General features: G+C 36.0%; 1 protein-coding gene across 1 annotated transcript; it reads right to left on the bottom strand.

The window, feature by feature from the left end:
* Window positions 1–1,001: 1,001 nt before the first annotated feature.
* Window positions 1,002–21,831, bottom strand: LOC131161858 (cytochrome c oxidase subunit 6b-1). The gene is made up of 5 exons (XM_058117841.1): window positions 21,549–21,831; window positions 18,520–18,840; window positions 18,311–18,393; window positions 18,102–18,183; window positions 1,002–1,434 (listed from the first exon to the last, which is right to left on the bottom strand). The coding sequence occupies exons 1-5, from the start codon at window positions 21,588–21,590 to the stop codon at window positions 1,381–1,383; spliced, it is 582 nt and encodes a 193-aa protein (XP_057973824.1). The 5' UTR covers window positions 21,591–21,831; the 3' UTR covers window positions 1,002–1,380.
* Between the last annotated feature and the right edge of the window lie 1,803 nt (window positions 21,832–23,634).

Raw genomic sequence — 23,634 nt, 5'->3', positions numbered from 1 at the left:
TGATGCCTCAAAAGTTTCAAGTGTCTTGGGTTGGGAATTGTAATTTCATAAAAACAGAATATGTAGGTTAGATGACGAATGCAGTCTCCCAACCCAACCAAAGCCAACTTGACAGTAGGTAAAGAAATAACAAACGAACATAAGGCAAGGCTGCATTTTGGCTGCTGCTTTGAACCAAGGTGCTCGAAAGAAACTGCAATTTATTCTCCATAATTTCAAGGCTTGGTCATTGTTTTTGTGGTGTTTGAAATTACATTAAGCATTTGTAGTGCATATAACATGTGAAATTGGCACTGCCACGGCAGCACAGGTGTATTGTTTCAGGGTTCACCGTTTTCTGTAATACTCAATGATTTATTGAGATGTATGTGTGCTATCAATGTCAGTTTCAATCGCGGTTCCAGTGCCAACCACCAAAGCATCCTTGACATCTGGAAAATTTTAACAATATTACATTCATCCGAGGACGAGTGCTTCCAGATTAAGGGAGTAGTGATTAAGAATCGCACAGTACCGTATAATCAAATTTTCAAAATGCTTATCTGAATGTGAAACAAATAAGTACTTAGATGGGCTCTGAACTGGGGCTCTCTCCTGGTCTATGTCGTGCTTATTGGAATGATTGGTTGGTATTCTGGGTTGGTTAGGTGCAGTTGTAAGCCTTCTCTAATAATAATAATAATAATAATAATAGTTACTTGCTATAGTCACTGTATAATCAGAATACCTGACCGTCTAGTATGACAAAAACGTGATTTTTAACCTGCTTCGAGATCTAATAAACAACTATGGGAATTTTTGTGCTGAATACCTGATTGTTTCAGTTTTTTCTACTTTCATTTAAACTTTTATTTTGAAAAGTTGAAACTCCCAAAATGTGTAATAAAAACAATCACGCTTCATTCTTTTTTGAGGGAACAGAAGCTACTATACAATGAATCAGATTGTGAAAAAGTCAGAATGTCAACAAATCATACCAATAAAGTTTACAAACACGTTGGTTTGCAAGCATAAAAAATATAAATTCATGGATGTTGAATTTGTCACTGATAACAATCCACCAGAGTAATACATCTCATCGTCATGCAACAGGTAAACTCCAGAGGCATCTGCTACAATATTCCCAGTTTAATCCAGTAACAAGTTACTGGTACTAACCAGTATGATGTAAAGAGCTAAAACACATTATTGATAAACAGCAGCATGTTTGAAGAGCATCAATATAAATTAGTTGAATGTGAAAGCCAAAATTTTTATTAACTCATTATACTTTTAAATAAAGACTTCTCCTGAAAGTGTTCCATTCTCATTTGATGACATTATCCAATGGATTTGGCAGCAACTTCACCAAACAGCATTGAAGATTTTTGAAGAAACAGTCTACAGGGGGCCTGGGAAAGTGCCATTCTCTCTTTGCTCGTTCCATCTCTCTATCTGCATGCATAAGCAATACAACATGAATTTTAGGAGCTGGGGGAAAAAAAGAAAAAAGAATTTGAAGACAACATTCAAATTAGAGCTTATTAAAAATTTAAAGAAAAAATAAAAAATTTTCATGGGGGACTACTGCCACAGAAGCATCAAATTTTCCTCAAATAAGTTCCCCATAGGTTCAAAACTATTCAGGTCAATATTTTCAAAATTGCAGAAAAAGTACCGGCTGGAAACTCAATATGCTTTCAAGGGCAAGAAAACTGCACGGATTAAGGCTAGTTTGGGAAAAATATTACACCACATGTACTGCCTTGTCAAGGTCGGCAAGAATCCATTCTGCTTCAAACAAGTTTCATGTTTGAAAATGTTTGGGTTAAGAAGCTAGTTTAAGAAACTACCATTAGACTAGCAACTTGGAAGATGGGAACCTTTATGAAAAAACACTTAGGATTGTTGACAAAATGTTTAGAAGAAAAATAACATAATTTGCATTCTTGATAGTTCTAGGATAAGAAATAATAAGTATCATTAGTGCTTCTGCTCCTTGAGTAAGATAGCAGAAAACAGTACACTTGTTTGCAAGACTAGGTTTCACAGAACAGAATAGGGCACAATGGGACTGGGGACACCATTATCCCCACCTATGTTTGGTAAGCATAGTATAAGGGGCAGAATAATTGATGTCCTACACCATATATCATTTGATGCACCATGAAGTATAGGATGAGCAACATATTAAAATGACAAAAATGCTCTCAATGATGCCATGGTTCCTTACTTCGACAAGGTACAAATATCTAAATTTGATATTTTTAGATACTTTTTCAGACCTATTGTTGATACCAAGTACTAGTCAAAAATTTGTATCAATTTTTCATGATATTATGCATGAATCAGATATATCATGGCAAATTCTTCAGTGAAATTCATGATATTTTTAGTTGTTCATTAGTGATTTTTCTTTTCTATAAAGAAATAAATTTACTACAAAGAGAGATGAACAGTACAAGAAAAAAGAAGGAATCGATGCAACAGAAAAAGGAACAAACTAGAAAGCCAGACCAAAGATAACAAAACAGCCCTACTGGAGCAAAGCAACCCAGTCCACTGTAGATTTATTGGAGGTAAATGCCCAAAAGAAACCATTCGCCGATACCCACAGCAATGCAAGAACACTCTATTCCAAAGTTAAGAGTATCCAAGTTCTTAAAGATTTTGGCATTTCTCCCCAACCAGAAACACCAGAAGATAGCCAAAAGGGGAGTTATCCAAATTCTTTACTAACAATAAAAATTAGAAACTTAATGAGCTAATATATTTTCTTCCTCAGGAATTACTTCTTGAGAATCTTAGAAGAGTGGGTGGGGTAGAACATAGCAAGGAAGTATAGAGGTGGGAAAGTATGAAGATAAGGAGAAGGAGCTGGGGATGATTTTACATGGTTTTCACAATCTGAAAGTCTCAGATGGATTTTGTTTAGGCAGAGCTCAGACGTAGATTCAATTCTAAAGGGCAATAGCTTATCCATGCTAAAAAAATATTTTTTCCAGCTCAAAAAAAATCGGTTCTAGCCATTTAGCTTTGGCCAATAACCTTGAAAGGAATCTTTAGAGAGCAGAACAGAAATAAAATGACATGCTTGAAGGTAAACTTTCCATTCTTGCCACTATGCATACTAATTCTGAATCATATTTTCATCAGAAGAGACCAGTGGGTAGGAGGATGTCCACTACCATAAGCATTTTTGTGGGTGAGAGATAAAACAAGGATTCCCAGGTTCTTCTGAACGTTTTTAGTCTTAAGCTGGTGTGTCTGGGCGGGGAGGAGTTTAGTACTTGTTTGGAGGGGGCTGGGGAGAAAATAAAAAGCAAAAAATTGGTTAAGGAATTGGCTAGATTAGCATCCTCAGTTAACTATGATAAAGGGGGAAGGGTCTCAGGGGCCTTAGCTGGTGCAAAATGAACCAGCTTTTGAGGAGTATTTGAAATTCGAGGTCTAGGGAGTGGGCTGTTTTTCCTTCTTCTGGGGCCTGGGGGTCAATGAGTGGCCTGGGTCACCAGAGTTTGTTAAAAGACTGATGCTTGGCTCTTTTCCCCCCGTCTGTTTTATTAGATATTAAGGGAGTTGGGGAGTGACGGTTTTTGAAGAGTTGGCTAGCTTGTTTGGTCTTTGTCACAGTGGGTGACAGTGGGTGATTTTAAAGTTGTTCATAACATGAGGGAGAGGTCAGGGGTTTGTGGTGAATGGTGGAATGAGAAAATTCGATAATTTTATTCAGGAATCAGCCTTAGAAGATGTTCCTTTACATAATGGCAGTTTTACTTGGGTGGACTCAGGGATGTAGCTTGCTCTCACATTTATAGATTCCTCTTCACAGAGGTTTGGGTAGATTCCAAACATTGTCCGAGAGGTGACCAGGTCAGACCTACCTTTGATCATAGCCTATTTTCCTAGGTTCTAATGCTATTCAATGGGGACCCATTCTGATGGGGATCAACATGCACCTTGAGTATCTTTCGCAGATATTGTGACACGTGGACAACCACCCGAAGTTCACCATTGGATGTGAACTTTATTTGCAGCAATTGAAGCTTCTCTTGGAAGCTAGCTTGGAAAGAGGATGACAGCTTGCAAGTCAAAGAGTTCTGGTTTTTCAAGAAGCATGACAACTTGCAAATCAAAGAGTCTTGTTTTTTCAAGAAGCATTTATTTCATTTTAAATTCCTAGACTCCACTATCATAATTATTCTAGTTCCTAGGCACCTATTTCCTATGACAAACTATTTCCTAGGAACCTCATTACCTATGTTTTAAATATTTTATTTTACTTTTGTATTTTCTTTAATCTCTTAAGAAGTCATGTGCAAGTCATGTGCATACTCATGTAAGGCTATAAATATGCCATCACTTGTATTGTAAAAGGCATCTTTGCATTATCAATTAAAAAGGAAGCCTTTACTTAAACTCATGAATCTTATTACTCTCCTTGTGAGTGAGTAGTGTGAGGCTACATTCTGTCTCCCCGGAGATTGGGTGGTGAGAGACCATGACAACATCAATGTCATCATCAACACTACACGCCCACTCCTATTTCATAGCTCATAGCCACAACCTTCCTCAAGCTTCATTCTTGTCTCAAGATTCCTAAGGATCAACAAGCTTGTTCGTGGTGCAATTGAGTACTCGTGTGTCTTGGTGTTTGTCATTTCGAACCTTTTGGTAAACTCGTTTCAATTCCTTGTTTGTGACCATCTAAAACAGCCCCTAAAAGTACCTTGTAAGCCTTGAAACTCTACCTAAATCCTCGATTGAAAGACCTTCTTCAATCTCTTTGAATCTTCCTAGATTTTCAACATGAACATGCTTGATAGTACCATGCTTAAGGATATTTGATTTGTACACTAGGACTTGTGATCTAAGACTTCTAATATAACATCTTTTAAAGTGAACTTGATTACTTGAATGAAATGATCAACTAAGGGCTTTTAAACCAAATCATATATGTTTTCAAAATATCAACAACTTGTGATAATTAGAATATATTTGTGATGTTCATGCTTGGTTAATTCAATTCTTCCCGTAGATTGTGATATTGTGTGCGCGCTATAAAGGTGGTCAACCGTAGGACTAGGACTACTTAGAACCATCCTACATCACATTTTCTTTAGATTTGAGAAATATGTGGTCTCATACAAATTTTTCAGGAAAGAATTTGGGAATCGTGGAAGGAGAGCCATGTTCAAGGGTGGGCAAATTTTAGGGTGATTAAGAAGTAGAAGTTCATTAAAGATAGGCTTAATCTGTGGAAGAACGAGGTGTTTGGAAATATTGGGGATCAAAAGGATGACATTTTGAATAATTAAGGATTTAGCCAGATTAGAGGAGTGTGGTTTATAAGGAGACGAAGAGAGGGAGAGGAGCGCTCATCTCTGCAATAAATTGGAAATGCTTTTGTTCAGAGAAGAAAGTTGGCATAAAAAATCTAGCATTCATTGGGCTAAGAATAGGGATTGTAATGCTAGATTGTTCTGTAGGGTTGCCAATGGGAAAAAATGAAAGTGTTTGATTAAAGAATTGGAATTGGAATTCGGTATGATGGGGAATGATCAGTCGCAAATTGACAAAGGGATTACTACTCCTTTTACTCTGAGGATTGTGGGAATACCAGAATAGGTTGATGGTGGAGGGGCTTCATTGGAACCCACTGGGGAAGAGTATGCTTATTGGCTTGAGAGGTTGTTGAAATGAAAAAGATAAGAAAAGTTGTGATGGAAATGGTCCAAGACTAGATGGTTTTACTTGTCCCTTTTCCAGGACAGTTGGGATGCTTTGAAGGATGACGTTATGAGTTTTTTCTGGGAATTTCATAAAAGTGTAGTGTGCAAGAGTATCAATTCCTCTTTTATCGTGCTCATTCCCAAAAAAGAGAGGTTGAGGAAGGTGAGAGATTTCAGACTAATTAGTTTAGCCACTAGCTGACTAGAGTCTATAAGACTCTTATTGAAGTTTTGTCAAGGAGAGTTAGGGAGTTGTCGCCAGGGGGGGACTATATCATTAGCCAGGCTGCCTTTGTTAAATAGAGAAAAATTCTAGATACGGTTTTGAGAAGATTTCAAGTTTGAAAATTAATTTGGTTAAAAATGGTTTGGTTGGCATTAATTTGAGCAATAGGGAGTTGGAGGGTTTTAGATCTCATGGGTTGCGAGTTGTTGTCTTGGCCCATTTTGTATCTTGACGATCCTCTTGGGAATAATCTGTTGTTTGTTGCTTTTTGGCATCTAATGCTTGGGAGGGTAGGGAAGAGACTAGAAGGGTGGAAGAAGGCTTACATTTCCTTGGATGGTCGGATTACTCTCATCAATGTGTGACCCTCTAATATTCCTATTGACTACGTCTCTGTTTTTAAAAATTCCTATGAAAATAGCTGGGAGTTTAGAGAAGCTTATGAGCGATTTTTTATGGTTTGGTGTTGGGGAGGATAAGAGGGGTCATCTTGTTAGTTGGGAGGCAGTTCGTAGACCAAAATTTAAGGGAAGCCTAGGCATTGGTAGTTTTGGTTTCTAAAAACATTTCTTTAATAGGTAAATGGTTATATAGATTATTAGATTCCCCTTAGAGTCTTGGTTTCTTATGTTACAAAGTAATAAAAAGTAAGTACAATCTTCGTAGGAATGGTTGGGATACTAAGGGGAGTGGGATTGTTCTTATGCAAACACTTGGAAAGTTGTTTCTTAGGTTTCTAGCTATTTCTTTCCTCTCACCCATTTTTCTATTAGTGTCAGGGACAAGGTTTGGTGGGAGTATATTTGGGTGGGTGAGACTTCATTGGAACGACCGGAATATTTTGTGCCTCGATTGTATAGATTATCATCTGTGTATGATGCTCCTATTTCTAAAATTATTCTACAGAGAGGGGTTTTTTGTATTGGGAGTTCCATTTTTTAAAGAGTCTCAATGAGAGAGATAGAAGAGCTCCCTTGCCTGTTGAGTGTTCTAAATTCATTCATTCCCAAAACCAAGGGGGATAGTGGGCATTGGATTGGGACTATTTGGTTCATTCTCTTCCAATTCTTTTTTTATTCATCTAACCAAACATATTATTCACAGTCCTTTTCATCTGGATAAAGTAGCGTGGAAGGCTGTTGTTCCTCCTAATATTCAAGCTTTCATCTTTTATATGGACTTTGGCTCCCACTAGGATTGATACAAATGACTTGCATCAGATTAAAAAGACCTTTTTTTTTTTCTAATCAGTAAATAGAAATTATATTAAAAAGAGGCATCCAAGGGACACGACCCACATACAAAGGAAAACAATTCGAGAGAAACATCCTTTACTGAAAAATGTCAAGAAAATCAAGGATTACAAAGGGTCCCTTCCAAACAGCCCATAATGCCAGCTAGAGATCATAGCGATCCATTGATCCATGATGGACTGAATAGGATAACTAGTTCCTTTGAAGGCTCTTCTATTCCTTCTTTTCACACCACGTAAAAAATAGCAAGGGGGATGAGGGAGAGAGATCTTCTTCTTTCCTTATTTGATCTGATCCCTTTCCAAGCCAACAACTCATATTCCACCATAGCTATAGTGACACACTTTTGATACATGATGGAGATGGCTGAGTTCCATAATTTCTTGGTCCATGAACAATGCAAAAGGACATGACCAACCAATTCCTCCTACTCCAATCATAAAAAAACATCTATTGACAAGAGAGAAACCTTTTTTCCTAAAGATTGTCTATGGTAATGATGCCCAAGAGTAGTTTCTCAAATGAAAAAGGCAACCTTTGAAGGGGCTTCCATTTTCCAAATCAGCTTCCAAGGGAAGTTAGTGCTGCTCTTAGCCAAGGAACAAAGCTAATGGTGGAGTTCCCATCTTTGCTCAAAGCCCATCTGGGCTCATTTGAATTAACCTGACAATGAGTCCTATAGAGGCGGCTGAGAAAATCTGTAAAAGTATCAAGTTCTCAATCGAAAGCATTCTTATTCATAGGGATATCCCAAACAATCCCTTGACTAGTGAGTTCTATATGTTTGCAAATAAAGGCATCTTTGTCATATGCAAATTCGAAGATGGAAGGGAAAGAAGATCTGAGTTGCAACTTGCCACACAAAATTTCATGCCAGAAGAACACATCCTCTCCATTCCCCACTTGAAAGTAGATGTGAGGGCAGAAAATCTCCCATCCTTTTCTAATATATCTCCAAACACCTATACTCTGAACTTCCTTTGAAACTTTTGAGGTCCAACTAGTGTGATGGAGGCCATTCTTAACAGCAATAACATCCCACTAGAAGTTATTTTTTCTCTATCATGAATCTCCAAAGCCATTTCCCAAAAGGGCCTCATTAAAGATTATAAAAGATATGAGGCCAAGGCCACCCTTTTGCAAATGTTGTTTAACCCCTCCCATTTAACAAGATGATATTTGAAAACCTCACCCATGTTTCCCCAAAGGAATCTTCTTCAGATGCCCTCTAATCTCTTGGCAATCGTGCAAGGGATGGGGAAAAGAGACATGCAATAAACAGGAGGTTGAACAGAGTACTTTTAATGAGAGTGAAACTCCCTCCTTTTGACAAAATGTTCCCTTTCCAACCAACGAATTTCTCCTTGAACCTGCTAACAATGGGATCCCAAATATCCTTAACCTTATCCTTAAACTTTGCTCCTAAGGGGAGGCCAAATAGGAAATAGAGAAGGCTCCGAGCTTACAACCAAGGGTACTTGCATGCAAAGGACCACGATCACAAGTCCCCATTGGAATGATTTCACTTTTGCCCAATTCACTTTTAAGCCTGAAACCACTTCAAAGCCAAGGAGGATGCATCTTAAATTAAGAATTTGCTCTAGCTCATCCTCACAAAAGATAACGGAACCATTTGTAAAAAAGAGGTGGGTGATTTCCATAAAGTCATTGGGCCTTCCAATGCTAAGTTCCTTAAGAAGACCACCTTCATTTGCATTAGTTATCATAAGACTCAGCAGATTAGAATGCCTTATAAGGCTCTTAGTCTCAACTTTTATTTGATGTGTTGCAAGGAAAGTGAGACTAAGGTTACATTTGGTTCATTGAATAGCTATTCCTTGGAATAAGATGAAATACAATGAAAATTTTGGGAATAAAGGTAAAAGGTAATAGCTATTCCTTGTATATTCCTTATTATTTCACCCAACATGTAATGAGAAAGGAATAGACATTCCCATGGTGAAATTTGGGAATAATTATTCCTCGTTATGGATTCACAAAAAGTTTTCATTTTGTTGTTTGTTTTATGGTAACAATATAGTTTTTAGTATAACTAATTGTAACTAACATATTAGAACTAATCCAAGGAACAGGCATTCTGAAAACCAAACATAACCTAGTTGTCATTTATTCCTCCATTGTGAGGTGGCAAGGGTGCTGTGGAATAATTTGTTTTCCTATTTTCCTAGTGGTGAATATTGGGTGGGTCCAACTACTTATGATTTCATACCAGTACAATTTTGGGGCTTTGGAAGGAAGATAAAAAGAAAAGGTTTTGTTTTTGTGTTGTTTTTGCTAAATTGGGACTCTTTGGCTCGAACGGAACGCCAGGATATTCAAAGATCAGAAGACTCCAATGCATTTTACCTGGGAGAAAGCTTCATTTTTGGAAGCATTTTGGGCCTTATTCTTTTGGGGTTTTCAAGGGTATTTCACTATCTGATATCCAGAGAGATTGGGGGCAGCATTGATGTAAATTATTTGTTTCTTTTTTCCTTTTGTTTTTCTGTGAAGGAGGATGGCATGACCTCTTTTTCCTGTAAGTTATTCTTATTTTTTGCAATAATTAAGTTTTTGGTATCTAAAAGAAAACATGAATTCTTCCTCACAATGTTGTTAACTTGATCAAATTTATTTCTATATCTTTAAAATAATGCTTGACTCCTTTTGTTGGGATGTTTCTAATAATGGTAAGTTTTCTATCATGTCTGCTGTCAGGCTACAAGCAAGTTCTACAATTCTTCTGGATTAAGTATTTTAAGAGTAGCCTAGAGTCAAATACTTTCTTTGGCAATAATGTAATAAAAGGCTACCTATGAAAAACGAGATTAATGATCTTATGGTCCAAAATATTATTGCATGTGCGTTGTGCAATACTGATCTGGAATCTATAGAAAGCATTTCTATTGGTTGCCCTTTTATTAAAAGCATTTGGATAAGGATTACTAGGATCTGCCTGATCTCTGAGGAGTGTGCTAGTGATGTTGTTAGATAGCTTAATCATCTTAGAGTGCAGAGAAAAACGTATGGTGTTTAATTTTCTAGGCTTTTGGAGGAAGTTCCTATGCTAAGGATATTTGGAAGCATAGGAATGAACCTATAAGACATTGGCAGGGATTTCACTAATAGACGTATTCCGGAAGATGATCCTAAGTTAAGTAACAATAATGTTTATAATAAAAATTGCAAGAAAAGAGAAGCTACATTTAACTGGGAACCACTGCCACCTTCTGTTTCCGAGATCAATTTTGATGGTTATGTTAGATTGGACAATGCATCAGCTGTGATTGGTAAATTATTCGACATGGTGCAGGGAAACCTTTGTGTGCAGGTGTATATTTGGTAGGTTCTACTTATTTTCCTGTTGTGGAATGTAAAGCATGAGTACATTGCAGCAAAAGATAAGGGTTTAATGGGACATTCAAGTGGAAGGGAATCGAAAATGGTTGTTGACTGCTTAAGGAATTCTTCAAGACACCCATGGAAGTTATGGACTATGCTGGACATTAGAGGCCTCCATTCAAATTTTCACTCTATTCATTTTAATTATCTCCTTACAGAGGCTAATGCAGCTGCTGATTTTCTAGAAATTTTGATAATTCTTTGAGTGGTTAGCAATTCTAGAATACATTCTTCCCACCAGCTTTGACTAGATTTTAAGAGAGGAATTGAAAAAAGAAAAAAAACAGAGAAATTTATTAAAGAGAGGAAAAAAGTACCAACGGAAAAAATAGAAATGGAGGACAGGATATTCACTCTAAACAAAAGAACAGGATCAAAATGAGAACTTCAGAAAACAAATATTATAAACAAGCTCTACTCAAGCAAAGCCACCTACTCCTGCTGTAAATCTGCCAGAGGAAGATGACAAAAGAAGCCATTTGCCAAAATCCACAGCAATGCTAAGAACACCCCTCTAATCCAAAGCAAGTTAAGAGGGGTGTCCAAGTTCTCAAAAATTCTGCCACTTTTCTCTAACCAAATGCACTAAGAGATGGCCATAATCAAGCACTGCCACAAGGCCTCTCTCTCTTTACCCTTTCTGAACCCCTAAAAATTCAAAGAGCAAAATGCCTACAAGTAGGAAGGGCAAACCTAATTCTCTCCAAAAATTCCTAAGCATTTGTTCTGAAGGGACCCAGAGAAGTCACAATGAAACGCCAACATTGTATTCCTTTCCAAGTAATGTATTGATGTTTTCTAGCAAAAAAAAGTTCCTCCTAGACCCTACATACATGTGGCCTTTAAGTTTGATATTGGATGAGAAATTGGCTAGGTATTTTAAAACTGACATAGAAGCAAGCACTTTAGGTTAATAGAATCATAATGGGAGTGAGTGAGTCTCTATCTGATTCATCCAAAGCATTGAGAATGTATGAGTAGTGGATCTGGAGACTGTCATCTACTGGTGAGGTAGGAGTGGTGCTGGAAGCCTGATTCTACATTGTTAAACCGCGTGGACAGCATTAGGAACTTGCACAAAATCAGTGCATTACTACAATACCTTAAATACAACTGTGGGGCCGATCACGCCCTCCCCTGGTTTGGCCTGTAGGGTCTGAAGGGCTTATCGAAGTTGGGATTCTGGATTATCAAAAAGAAATATTAAGCACAATCCTTACTGTTTCATAAGAGCGCCTTAATTGCAGTTGAAGTACTCATACGTACATATCGGAGGCAAATGGACTTGCAAAGTCAAGAGTTTCAGGCTATGCATGAGGTCAGTTCTGGATTAGAACTCCAAAATTAACTAGAACCTTTTCATCAGTTGGAAGAGGCATTAAGACTTTTACTAACAAACTACAGGTACCTATGCTACAAGAGAAACAATGGCTAGGACAAGACCAAGGACAAGATCTAACTTTCCCAAAAATTGGATGAATCCTATGCTTGTATTTACAATATTTAACTAGAATCAACGAAGCATAAAAAATGACTCAAGAGCTCAGTGCAGAGATTAATATATGCAACTTATGCAGTATCCTAATAATGCCATCAGCATGGTTGAATCAGGCACCAAGGCAAATATCTTGACCAGCATAGCATAGACTTAACACCCATCTTCTAGAGCCATGTGATTGTGGTTTTGCTGCACAACCCCACCCCCCCTTCCCCCCGCGGAGAACCAAAAAAAAAAAAACTTACAATGAAGAAAATTGGATAAAGATCACCCAATGCAAAATCAGAACAAAAAAAATAAAAAAAAATAAAAATAAAAAAATTAATTAATTAATTAAAGAAAAGAAAAAAGGAAGAGGAACGAAGGAATTTCTTGACTAGTGGTAGTGCTAGACCAGGAAGCAATTTCAAAGTTGAATACACATGATCAATCAACTAGAAAGAAAAAACACAGAAATTTTTCCAATACCCTAGAAGACACAGGACGTCGTTCACACTAATGCCATAAAGCAGCACTCTTCAGGATGCTATGAAGGAGATGCAAAAGCCTAAAAATATCTTGGAAATTGCAAAACCACAAGGCCAGGAAATCTATACAGCTTGTCCATGATCATAGCTTAAAGTACATCAGGGACTGGGCAGGAAATATGTGAGGATTTATAGAAAACCAAAATAGCTACAAAACCATGCGAAGGCCTATGCAGAACGCCAGTATGCAATCAACCAAATGCAAATGGCAGGGTTGTAACATCCCTTGGAGATCTGAATCACTCTGCAAATGGGGAATAAGTCACTCCACTTTCAAGATGTTTTCCCAAGTCCCATCAAAGATTGACCACTTCTTTTCCTTTGTTATACCTATCGGCCAAACTTCCCAAATTAGCATAAATTTAAGGGGCTGTTTGGTGTCACTGTCAAAAATAATGGAAACAAAAACCAGAAATGAAACTAAAAACCAAAAATTGCAACTTCCTTTGCTAATACCACCAAAACTAAAACAAATTAAAAATCTACAACAACAACAAAACTAAGCCTTAAATCTACATGAATCCTTTTCCGCCAATTTATGCGATTATGGACCATTTATTTTGACAAATTCAGGGGCAGTAGGAGCACTAATGTCCTTAGCTGTGAGGCCTAACAGTGCTGCTTTCACAATGCACTTCTCTAACAAGTTTTCTGGGCTAGAGCAACTGCATTTCCCAACTTGATAGCACTCTTTGAGGATTTACCCTTGTAGGAATTCAATGTAGGAGTATACAAGGTCCAGCAGAAAGTCTTCTTGTTCTCCTCATTGAGCTAGGTAGGATAAGAATGTATATCAATTACCATCATGCAATAAAATGGGTCAAATTTTAAAGGGAAAAAAGTGAACTCAGCATGGGAATGATTTTCAGGTGAAGGGAGGCCCAAATCATAAAGAAAATAAGGAATTGTATGGTACAAGAAATAGTTAATTTAACAATGCAAGGAGAAATGGATTTGAATTTTAATTCACAAGGTTGAGATTATTATGAGAAAAGGATGAGGTCCAACAACTTCAATGGGAATGAAAGGGAAGTAGTCATATACTTAAATTAAATACAAGACCATATTAAATAGAACTATGTCACGGTCCCACATCGGATGTGTAATAGAGAGATCTTGGGCTTAGAAAGAAGGTTTGGCCTTGTATAAGACAAGCCTGCGAGGCCAGTGAGCCAAAGCGGACAATACCTCACTGGAGTAGGGTCCAAGACCATTACATTTGGTATCAAAGCCATCCAGTGGGTACTATCATGTGGGTAGATCCAACCTATGGGTATTATCATGTGAGTGGATCCCATATAGAGGTGTAACTCACTTTGACACGGATGTCAAAGATCAGACAGGAGAGCCTATCATGGTCCCACATTGAATATGCACTAGGGAGATCACTTTGATGAGGATGGTAGAGATCGGACGGGAGAGCCTATCACGATCCCACATCAGATGTGTACTAGGGAGATCTTGGGCTTAAAATGATGGTTTGGGCTCCAACTATATGAGACACCTTTTATGGGACAAACCCGTGAGGCCAATGGACCAAAGCAGACAACACCTCATCGGAGTTGGGTCCAAGACCGTTACATACTACAAGGAAACAACTCTCTCCAAGAAATGTATAAAAGCTTTCAAATAAAATTAACAAGAAATACTATTGAGTGTTAGTTCGTAAAAAGCTCCAAGTAAAAATGTTGCAAGCAAAGATTTAGAATTGTATCAGTGTAATTGGGAAGGGCCAAAAGGATTTTGGGTGTGAAAGCTATACAATTCTAAATCTTTGCTCGCAACATTGATGATGAATAATTAGTACCTTGAATGCTTGCTTTACAAGTTGCTATGAGTTTACATGAATCACATTACATAGACTCAGACGCGAAGTTTCCTGATGGTGCATCCTTGTTCTCCTTATTCTTCCTTATCTTTTTTCATGCCTATATTCCCTCACATTTTCATTTGTCATTGGTGTTCATAAAGGCCTTTCTTGAGACTCAAGGTAACTCAGAAACGAATGCTCAAGTTGAATGCATGAATGTACACATCTATATGGGTATGAGGGTATGTAGATGGGCTATGCATGAGTAGAAGTGCATACACGTATATACATGTATGTATATATGTTGCATACAAGTAGAAGGGCACCTATACAGTAAATTGGGTCTAAGGCCTTGAGTCCTCAAGCTTTAGGCGGCAGAAGCATTAGAACAGATGAATGGGCAGCAGTGTAAATTGGCCTAAACAAAATGAGGCGACAGAAGCCACTTTAGAGCACCCAGGGGCTGCTATGCGAGAAGAAAAGGAAGAAAATGTGAGAAGGAGGCTCTAGTGTTTCCAGTCTAAATACCCTTCTTTCGGCAACAATAGTGTCGTCAGTAGGGGCAAAGCGGTGCAAAAAGGCTTGACGGTGAGGAGGGCTGCGCATGGAGGTGACTGCAGCTAGGGTTTGTAGGAACCCTAGCTTTATGTAGAAGGACGAACACAATTGTGTGTTTTTTTTGTTGGGGGGTGGGGGCATGTGACCCCCGTGCCCATTTAAGTTGGCTAAACTAGATTGACCCAGTTCAACCAAGTTGACTAGGCCGATTTTAAAAAGAAAACAAAATTAAGTTATTTATTCATTTATTTATTTCATTGTAATTAGCTATAAATGAGTTAAAATACATAGAAATCCAGAAAAAATCTTTAAAACCAGAAAAAAAAAATCTAATTTTTACTTTGGCTATTTATTTGATGATTTTTATAATTTGGTTATTGTTGTCATTGTTGTTATTGAGGACTTGCCTATTAAGATTGGTTTTTTTATACTATTTTTAAAAAAAATAAAATTGCTAAAAAACCAAATAAATGCCAAAAAAACCAAGAAATAAGAAAATACGAAAAAATTCAAAAAGAAAAGGAAAAAAAATTTACAAACTTAAAGAAGTGCATGGAGACTTGTACTATGTTTTATGTTCATCTTTACAAGTTAGGTCTTTTTTTTCCCTTTCTTATTAGGCTGACAATAACGTCTTGGGATTCTTTCAAAAAATTCCATTTTAAATCAAATTTCTTATTTCATATTCCTAATTGGTACGCAAACCTAGGTGTTTTCACTTCAAAGGTTCATCATTTCAAACACGTTTCCGTTCTAATTGGTATCCAAATCCGATCATTCTTTTTTGTACTTACCTTCTTCAAATAAACAAGCATGGTTTCAAATAGCGATTGAAATCGTAATGTAATGTCGTTACATAATGATTTTTTTCTAGGTTCCTCATACCATTACACCCTGTACAACTGGTGGAGTGGTGGGAAGAAAATTCACAGCTACAAAGGCCATTACGGACCGCTACTGTTACATAATGTCTGCTACGACTGTTACTAACTGCGACAGCAAATGATATGGCAAAAAATATAAAGGCTTTTTTATTTCTTTAATTTCTTCTCATTTTGTTCCCTTTCTTTTTCATAAGTCTTTTGCGGTAAGCTATCTAAAGAGAGGAAAGGAAAAATTATAATGAGGATGAAAATGATACAAAAATTATTCATTTTTATTAATATTTGCAAGAAATGCATCAATTAACAATTAAATACGAAAATTATTTTGTTAAAAATTTATTTTGATAATATTAGGGATTTGGTATTTCTTTTCTATATATATATATACATGTTGAAAATAAAAGAAGAATTCATCAATAGAATAAGAACATACAGAAGAATAAGACATCTCCTTAACAAAGTCTAGAAATCCCACATTAAAAACACAAAGGAACAACCTACAGACTAAAGAACAAAAGAGAAAAAAAAAAACCATCAGACATTAAAAACACAAAGGAACAACCTACAAACTAAAGAACAAAAGAGAAAAAAAAAAACCATCAGGAACTAACACTTCCAACACATAATGCTCAAGTTTTTGTCATGCTCAAGTTGTTATACTTTATCTATTAAATTGAAAAATTTTATGATTATAAATCATAATTTTTTACAGCTTAGGTTATATAATACAACTTGGACTCTAAATTATTTGATTTTAATTACTTTAACAAATAAAATAATAGAACTTGTTTAATTAATTGTATTTTATATATATATATATATATATATATATACATATATGTTGAAAATAAAAGAAGAATTCATCAATAGAATAAGAATATACATCTAGGAGAATAAGACATCTCCTTAACAAAGTTTGGAAATCCCACATTAAAAACACAAAGGAACAACCTACAAACTAAAGAACAAAAGAGAGAAAAAAACCATCACGAACTAACACTTCCAACACATAATGCTCAAGTTTTTGTCGTGCTCAAGTTGTTATACTTTATCTATTTAATCGACAAATTTTATGATTATAAATAATAATTTTTTACAACTTAGGTTATATAATATAACTTGGACTCTAAATTATTTGATTTTAATTACTTTAACAAATAAAATAATAGAACTTGTTTAATTAATTGTATTTTTTGTTATGTTTAATGTATTTTGTTTTATTATTTAATTTATCACAGATGTGATTAATGAAAAAGTGAAAAAGATATATAATTTTTCTATCAATAGTAGATCAAAACAAATATTTCTAAACAATGTTAGTAAGTTGAATTGAAGGATCCAAATACACTAAAATTCTTTTTAAGAAGTGTTGAGAGCTTAAAACATGCAAATAAGCCAAAATATTCACTGCTGTTACACCCACTTTTTGTTACGTAACACCTGCTACTCTCACTTCCCGCAACAACTATTACAGTTACACTACACTACCTGCTATCATATTTTTTTGCAGATTATTCCTTACTTCTCCAAATTTTCCTTTCAAAGCCATAGGGCTTTATAACAATGGCATCTTTAGCCAACCCTTCTGTCCTAAAATGACACCATTATTGGTGTTTGGTTAGGGCATACAAGGGAAACATTCTTTCCTTTTCTTTCCATGACCTCCCTCCAAATGCTTATTTTTTATGGATGAACATCTAACCAATTATGAGAACTGTTTGTAGAACAGATATCATGAGGTGTCTAACGCCTTTGTTGCGTATAACTTGACTCCCAAACCCATTTCTTCATTTATAGGCTACTAGGCTTTTCTTTGTTTTCTCCCTTCCCGTAAGATGAAGTGGCAACTTTGCTCCTCTTACTCTCATTCATCCATCCTGTTTCTCGCCACATCCACAGACGGATTTTGGCACTGGAGCTAGTGCTACAATGAGAAGTGATCATTACGACAATGGAGATGGGTAGGAGTCTTAGCAAACCAAGATATATAAAAACAATTATAATGGAAAAATCTTTCAAGCAATGGCTGAAGGAGTATTAAAAAAAAGACGATAAAGGCCACTTAAACAAAAGACTATCAAAGAACCCACAAGCATAGTAGCAAAAAACAAGTTGGAGGCATTGCAGAAATGTCCCTGATGTCATATCTAAATGGCAGAAGTTGCATGAGAAAGAAACAAAGACATTGACCATTGAGCTTGTAAGGGCACAAACAGCATTGAAGGTACATACCCATTCACCAGGGCAAAGAGAACGATAATATTTTGCAAACTTATCACACTCAGGAGCATCTTCTCCCTTTGCAGCAATGCATCTGAAAGAATGAGAACAATCAAGATGATTTATCAGAATAGGTTCCGGTTACATGCTGATGCTGGTATTTGAACAAGGAAATAAAGATTAAAGGCAACTAAAAAGGAAGCTACAGAAATCAAACTTACCGATGATACTCAATATATCGGGTAAAGCAATGCCTTGTTTGATTGGTAGTCGGAAAACGGAAATCAGCAGGTGCTGTCTCAAGCTGGAATTCAACCACAAAAAAAGATAAATAAGCAAGCAAACAGAGCATGGAAGATTGGTAGAATGCACATGGTGCCGCTGGGACAATGGAAAAGTATTAATGATGAATGTTTCTCATCAAGCTGACCTTTATCTCTGGGGTTTGTTCAGCTTCTTGATCACCAGAATCTTCCTGCTCATTGATTTCACTGCTCTCTTCAGAAGCAGCTGGGTTGGCCTCATTGCTTTCATAGGCAGCAGCAGCGGTTGTTTCAGTGGTTTCTTCAGCAGCAGCAGCAGGGGTGATAGTGCTTTCTTCGCCACCAGCAGGAGAAGCTTCAGTGCTTTCTTCACCAGCAGGGGTATCCTCTATTTTTTCAGAGGCAACTTCATCAGATGCAGCATCGGTTACTTCCACAGGTTTTGTGCTTCCATCTGGCTTCTCCTCCTTATCCTTCAATAAGTATTGCTGCATGTCAAAGCACTTTGGTCAGCATGCAAACCATTCCCACATGGCTAGTTCATATATTAACACGAGAAGAAATATTGCACACACTAAAAAGCAAAGTATCAAACCAGGTTTCACCACCCATAAAAATAAGCTTAGATGGTGAACAGTCAACAAAGATATAATTATACACATAATCATATGATTCAAAATCCCACATTGATCATGCTGTTAATTATTGTCAGAGAACAAGCTTAAACTCAACACTTAAATATTGTAAGCATCGGAAGTTCAGAATATGCTTCTCACCTTTTCTTTTTGGCTTATTTGGGGAGAGGTGGGTATTTCCAGAGTCGATGGAGATTTTTTTTTTTTGGCTATTTCATTATCAGGTTTTGGGAGGGACAAAGCTGGTTTGATGTTGTGGAGGTGTGCAATTTTTGTAGTTTCGTGGGGGATTTGGTTGGACTCATTGGGGCAGAATGCTCATATTTTTACAGGGAAGAGGATATCTTCAATTATGCTTTGGGATATGATTCAGTGTCTGGCCTCCTTGAGGGCTTTTGCAACAGTTTCCTATTTAAAGCATGATTGGCTGGTTGGGCTGCTTCAATTTCTTTTATTTATTTATTTATTTTTGGTTGTTGTATCTTTTAAGGAGGGTTCCTTATGCTCCTTGTCATACTTCTTGTTCTCCTCAATAAAATCTCCTTTTTTTTTTTATTAAAAAGAAGTATTGTAAGCCTCAGACCTATATTTAAAATTATCATGTCGAATGTTCTAATCAAATTTATCAAGCTTAGAGTTTTACTAGTCCCGAAAAAAATTATGTCATTGAAAAGCTTTCCTCCCACCACAATAAAAAAGTTTCACCAAACCTATATGAATAGAGAAAGGTTCAACTGGATGAAACTGATAGGTCAAAGAAATCATTATTGAGAGAACCTTTCAAAATCTCCTGCCCTAGGGAAATTAGTATGCACATGACGAGAGGCAAAAGTCTGTATAAAATTAAACAATGTGTGTGGAATAACCTTGAGGCAGTTATTAGCGGTTTGAAATGATATAAATTGAGAGGTTTGCTAACTATACATATGGAAACTAAAAAGAACATCAATAATAACATAATATTGACATTTCAACGTTGTTTCATACTTATACCAGAGCAGAACACAGAGACAAATGCAGTTAGAAATACCTAGAATGGTAAGAGTTAAAAAGAATTGAGCATATGTACTCTACTAGCAATCCACTTTCTTTCCACAAAAATGTTGCAAAAGAAGCATAATGTGGTGGGGAATGCTAATATAGGAGAGCTTAAATGCATACAGGTCTCTGCATATAACATAGACTATTTGATCTTAAGACCATTCAAATGTTGTACATAGAATAGAAGTTAGCTTGAACTGACATTGGACATTTTTCTTGGTCCAAGCATCTAACAACAATTTCAACCAATGAATTGAAGTCAAACTAATTCTTGTATGGGAGTGTGTTTGATCTAAGGACTAGGCATGATATAAAATGCTCAGATGATGATGATCAATATCAGAATCAGTGCGATGCGTAAGAAATTATGGAAGTGGAATGACTATGAAACTGGCAAACATTCTAAGAAATGGAGGAAGAACAATTAACTAATTTGTTAATACAGCTTAGCTATCTGATGGAGGATGGAGAACTTCATATGCTTATATGTAGCTATAGCTTTAGAAATCGTGGTTTTTATTTTAGTTTGATTTTTTTTTGGTTATTTTAGAAGTTTATTAACTTAGGAATGTTTTTATTTTAAGTACTTTTGAGTTTGTTATGTAATTATTTGTTTTAGTTGTAATGTTGGGTCTATAAGTACTTGTCTATCATATTAGACAGCTATCAGATATGAATTAAGATTTAGACTTGTTTTCCTCTTGTTCTTCCTTCTTCCTGCTCTCCTTGTCCTTCTCCTTCTTCTCTTTTTTTCTTTCACTTTCTCTCTCTCTCTTTATGTTTCTGTTTCTGCTACTGTCCTGAATCAATTCCCTCTTCTTCTTCTTCTTTACTTTTTCTCTCCCTTAATTCTCTCTCCTAGTTTCAGTTTCTGTTCCTGGTACTGTCCTACAACTCTATCTCTTTGAACAAGTCAAATGCTACAAACTTGACTGGATTGATAGCTCTTCACTTAATAATTTTAGTGTTAACGTCCTTTGTAACTCCTTGTCACTTGAGCTCATCTTTGTTTCCCCCTATTCATACAGGAGCCCGTAATTAGTCCTGAACGTCCATGAAAATCATTTTTCGAAGCGTTTAAAACCATTCCAACATCATGACCGACTATTATGCCTACAAAACATGCCTGATTGAGGCTTGGTTAACGCACCCTTAAAATTCTATACTCAACTACAGTAAGTTAAGCTTTCATAAATCTATTTTCAAGCATAAAGCAAAACAAAACGAGCTCTCAAACAGCTGCGCCAACAATCTGTCAATCAGATCAGCATTCTAAGCTTCTAACACCTACCGAGTTCACATCATCAGCACTCTAATCAATTTCTTAATCAATGATGTCTTATTTCATTTTACTCTTTTCCACTCATTCACATTCGATTTACTTAAACCACAAACGATTAGCTCCAGGCCATTACGAGGGCATGACTGGTAGCATACGTAGCAAATACACTACAGCTATCAAGAGATCTACAATTTTCGATGAAGTAGAAAAGATTCAAGAAAAATTTGGAGAGAGGTACCTCAGATAGAGTTAGGGTTCTGCCACCTTCGACGTCGGCCATTGGGGGAAGTGGAAGTCTGGAAGAAAAGGCTTTGTCTGCTTTAGCGGCCGCGCCTTGGAGCAGGGTGGGGGAGGCGACGGGGAGAACAATGAGCGAAAGAGATGGAATTATATGGCAAGGTCACGCTTACGGAACAGTCGCAGAATTTACGACAGGTAAGCGACGGCCGACAGACGGCCAGACACCTTTTGCCACGTTTCGTTATCAATTCTTGAGGTGAGTTCAATAACAAAATAAAACCTATTATAAAATTTTTAAAGTAATATTTATCCATTTTAACATTTTTAAATTTGAGTAATGTTTAATATAATTGTTTTATTGAAATCATAAAAGTTAAAAAAAGTAAAACGATTAAAGTTTCAAAGATTTGAAAGATACAATAATCATATTAATCATAAAATTTTTATAATGATGAAAGTAAAAGAAAAATTGAAATCCATCCTATACATAAAAGTATGAACAGTAAAAATTATTTAATGGATTAAATATTTTTATCCTTTTAAATAAATAATAAATTTTTCTTAAAAATTTAATTATAAATCAATTTTCTAATAAAAGTAAACTTCTATGAGACTAACATTATTAAAAAAATTATTTTTATGCTATATAATATATATATATTATTATTATTATTATTATTGGTCTAACAAGACTTAATCTCGTTTCGATGATAACAAATCAAGGGTACTTAGCATTGTTGTTTAAGTAAAGTTTCAGGACTCAAATATATTCATGAGATTAAAGTTCAAGTGTTTGAAGAGAATAAATGAAGCTTGGGCTTAAAGCCATGAGTAATGATGAAGTTAAAGTATATTGAAGAAAGAGTTCAAGTCGGACACAGAATGGAAGCCAAAGCATGAAGATTTAGTGTTTAGAAAGTTTTATTTTATAAAAGTCTCATGTAAGTACTTTATAATTTTAATATGGATATTTGAAACTCTTAGGAAGTTTATTGACTTGGAGACCTATTTTTAAACCATGAAAAATATTTTCAAAAAGAGTCAAATAAGTTTTACAAGTTTAAAACTAAGTTTTAAAATCTAATTTTGAAAAATTAAGAAGTAGCAAGAGGACAGGCGGCTGATGTTTTAACATTAGGAGACTAACATATTGTTCTGATTATTTATAAGCAAACATAACTGGAGCAGGCGGCTGACCTTTTAAAGTTCAGTCGACTAACTCAACACTGGATTTTCAAAATACGCTAAACTTAAAAAGATCAGGTGACTGACCCTCGGGCCATAGTCAACTAAAGGCTATGGTATAACTTTAAAACAATGTTTGTAAAGTTTTCAAAATTGTTTTTTTGACTCCCAAACTAAGAGGAAACTTGGGAAAATTGGTAAGAAACTTTTCTACTCTATGTATATCTGAGACATACAAGCATATACGAATTATATTTTGAAATCTCACTACTAAAAGCCTGCTGATATTTTGCTGAAAGCTATATTGTGTTATTACTAAAATCTTGTTGAAGTTAATTCAATTTCACGAATTCCTCAATTCTATATCAGAACCTTGGTGATATTACTCTAAGTTTCATCTTCTATATTGTATTTTGATTGAAATATACTGATTTTGATTTGTACAAATCTGCTCTAACTAAGAGTACTGCTTGTACGAACAAAAGTTGTTCCTTGTTTCTGTTTTTGTTTGACGATTTAGGATTGTTGGATCATTGCCTAGCAAGAGGGGTGTTCTCGTTAAAGAGGGATCTCCATCTTGAACGGAGAGAGGCTTTACTTCACCTGGTAACGAAGTTGGGAAAAGAAATCCTCACAGTGCGTTGCTTGAAGCAAGGACGTAGGCTACTGGCCGAACCTTGTAAAAATTTGGTGTTCCTCTCTTCTTCCCTTAATCTATTTACATTCTTGCAAGTATATAAATTGTGTGTATGCTTATTTAATGGTTGAGAACTTGCTGGATATTGGGGATTTGCTGGAATACTAATTTTGATCAAGGAACTATATTGATTATAAGTGTTGGATTAAAACTTCAGAATTGATATAAATAATGAGTTTATGAATATCACAGCTGAGACAAA

The sequence above is a fragment of the Malania oleifera genome, chromosome 8 (assembly GCF_029873635.1).
Source record: "Malania oleifera isolate guangnan ecotype guangnan chromosome 8, ASM2987363v1, whole genome shotgun sequence".
Classification (NCBI taxonomy): Eukaryota; Viridiplantae; Streptophyta; class Magnoliopsida; order Santalales; family Ximeniaceae; genus Malania; species Malania oleifera.
The sequence above is the reverse complement of the archived record's forward strand: the minus strand, read 5'-3'. Positions and strand labels throughout refer to the sequence as shown.

Coding starts and splice junctions, on each gene's coding strand:
- LOC131161858 (XM_058117841.1), bottom strand. CDS start 21,590: ATGGCCGACGTCGAAGGTGGCAGAACCCTAACTCTATCTGAG. Junction 18,184..18,310: donor CGATATATTGAGTATCATCG/GTAAGTTTGATT, acceptor TCATTCTTTCAG/ATGCATTGCTGCAAAGGGAG. Junction 1,435..18,101: donor CTCTTTGCCCTGGTGAATGG/GTATGTACCTTC, acceptor TTATGCATGCAG/ATAGAGAGATGGAACGAGCA.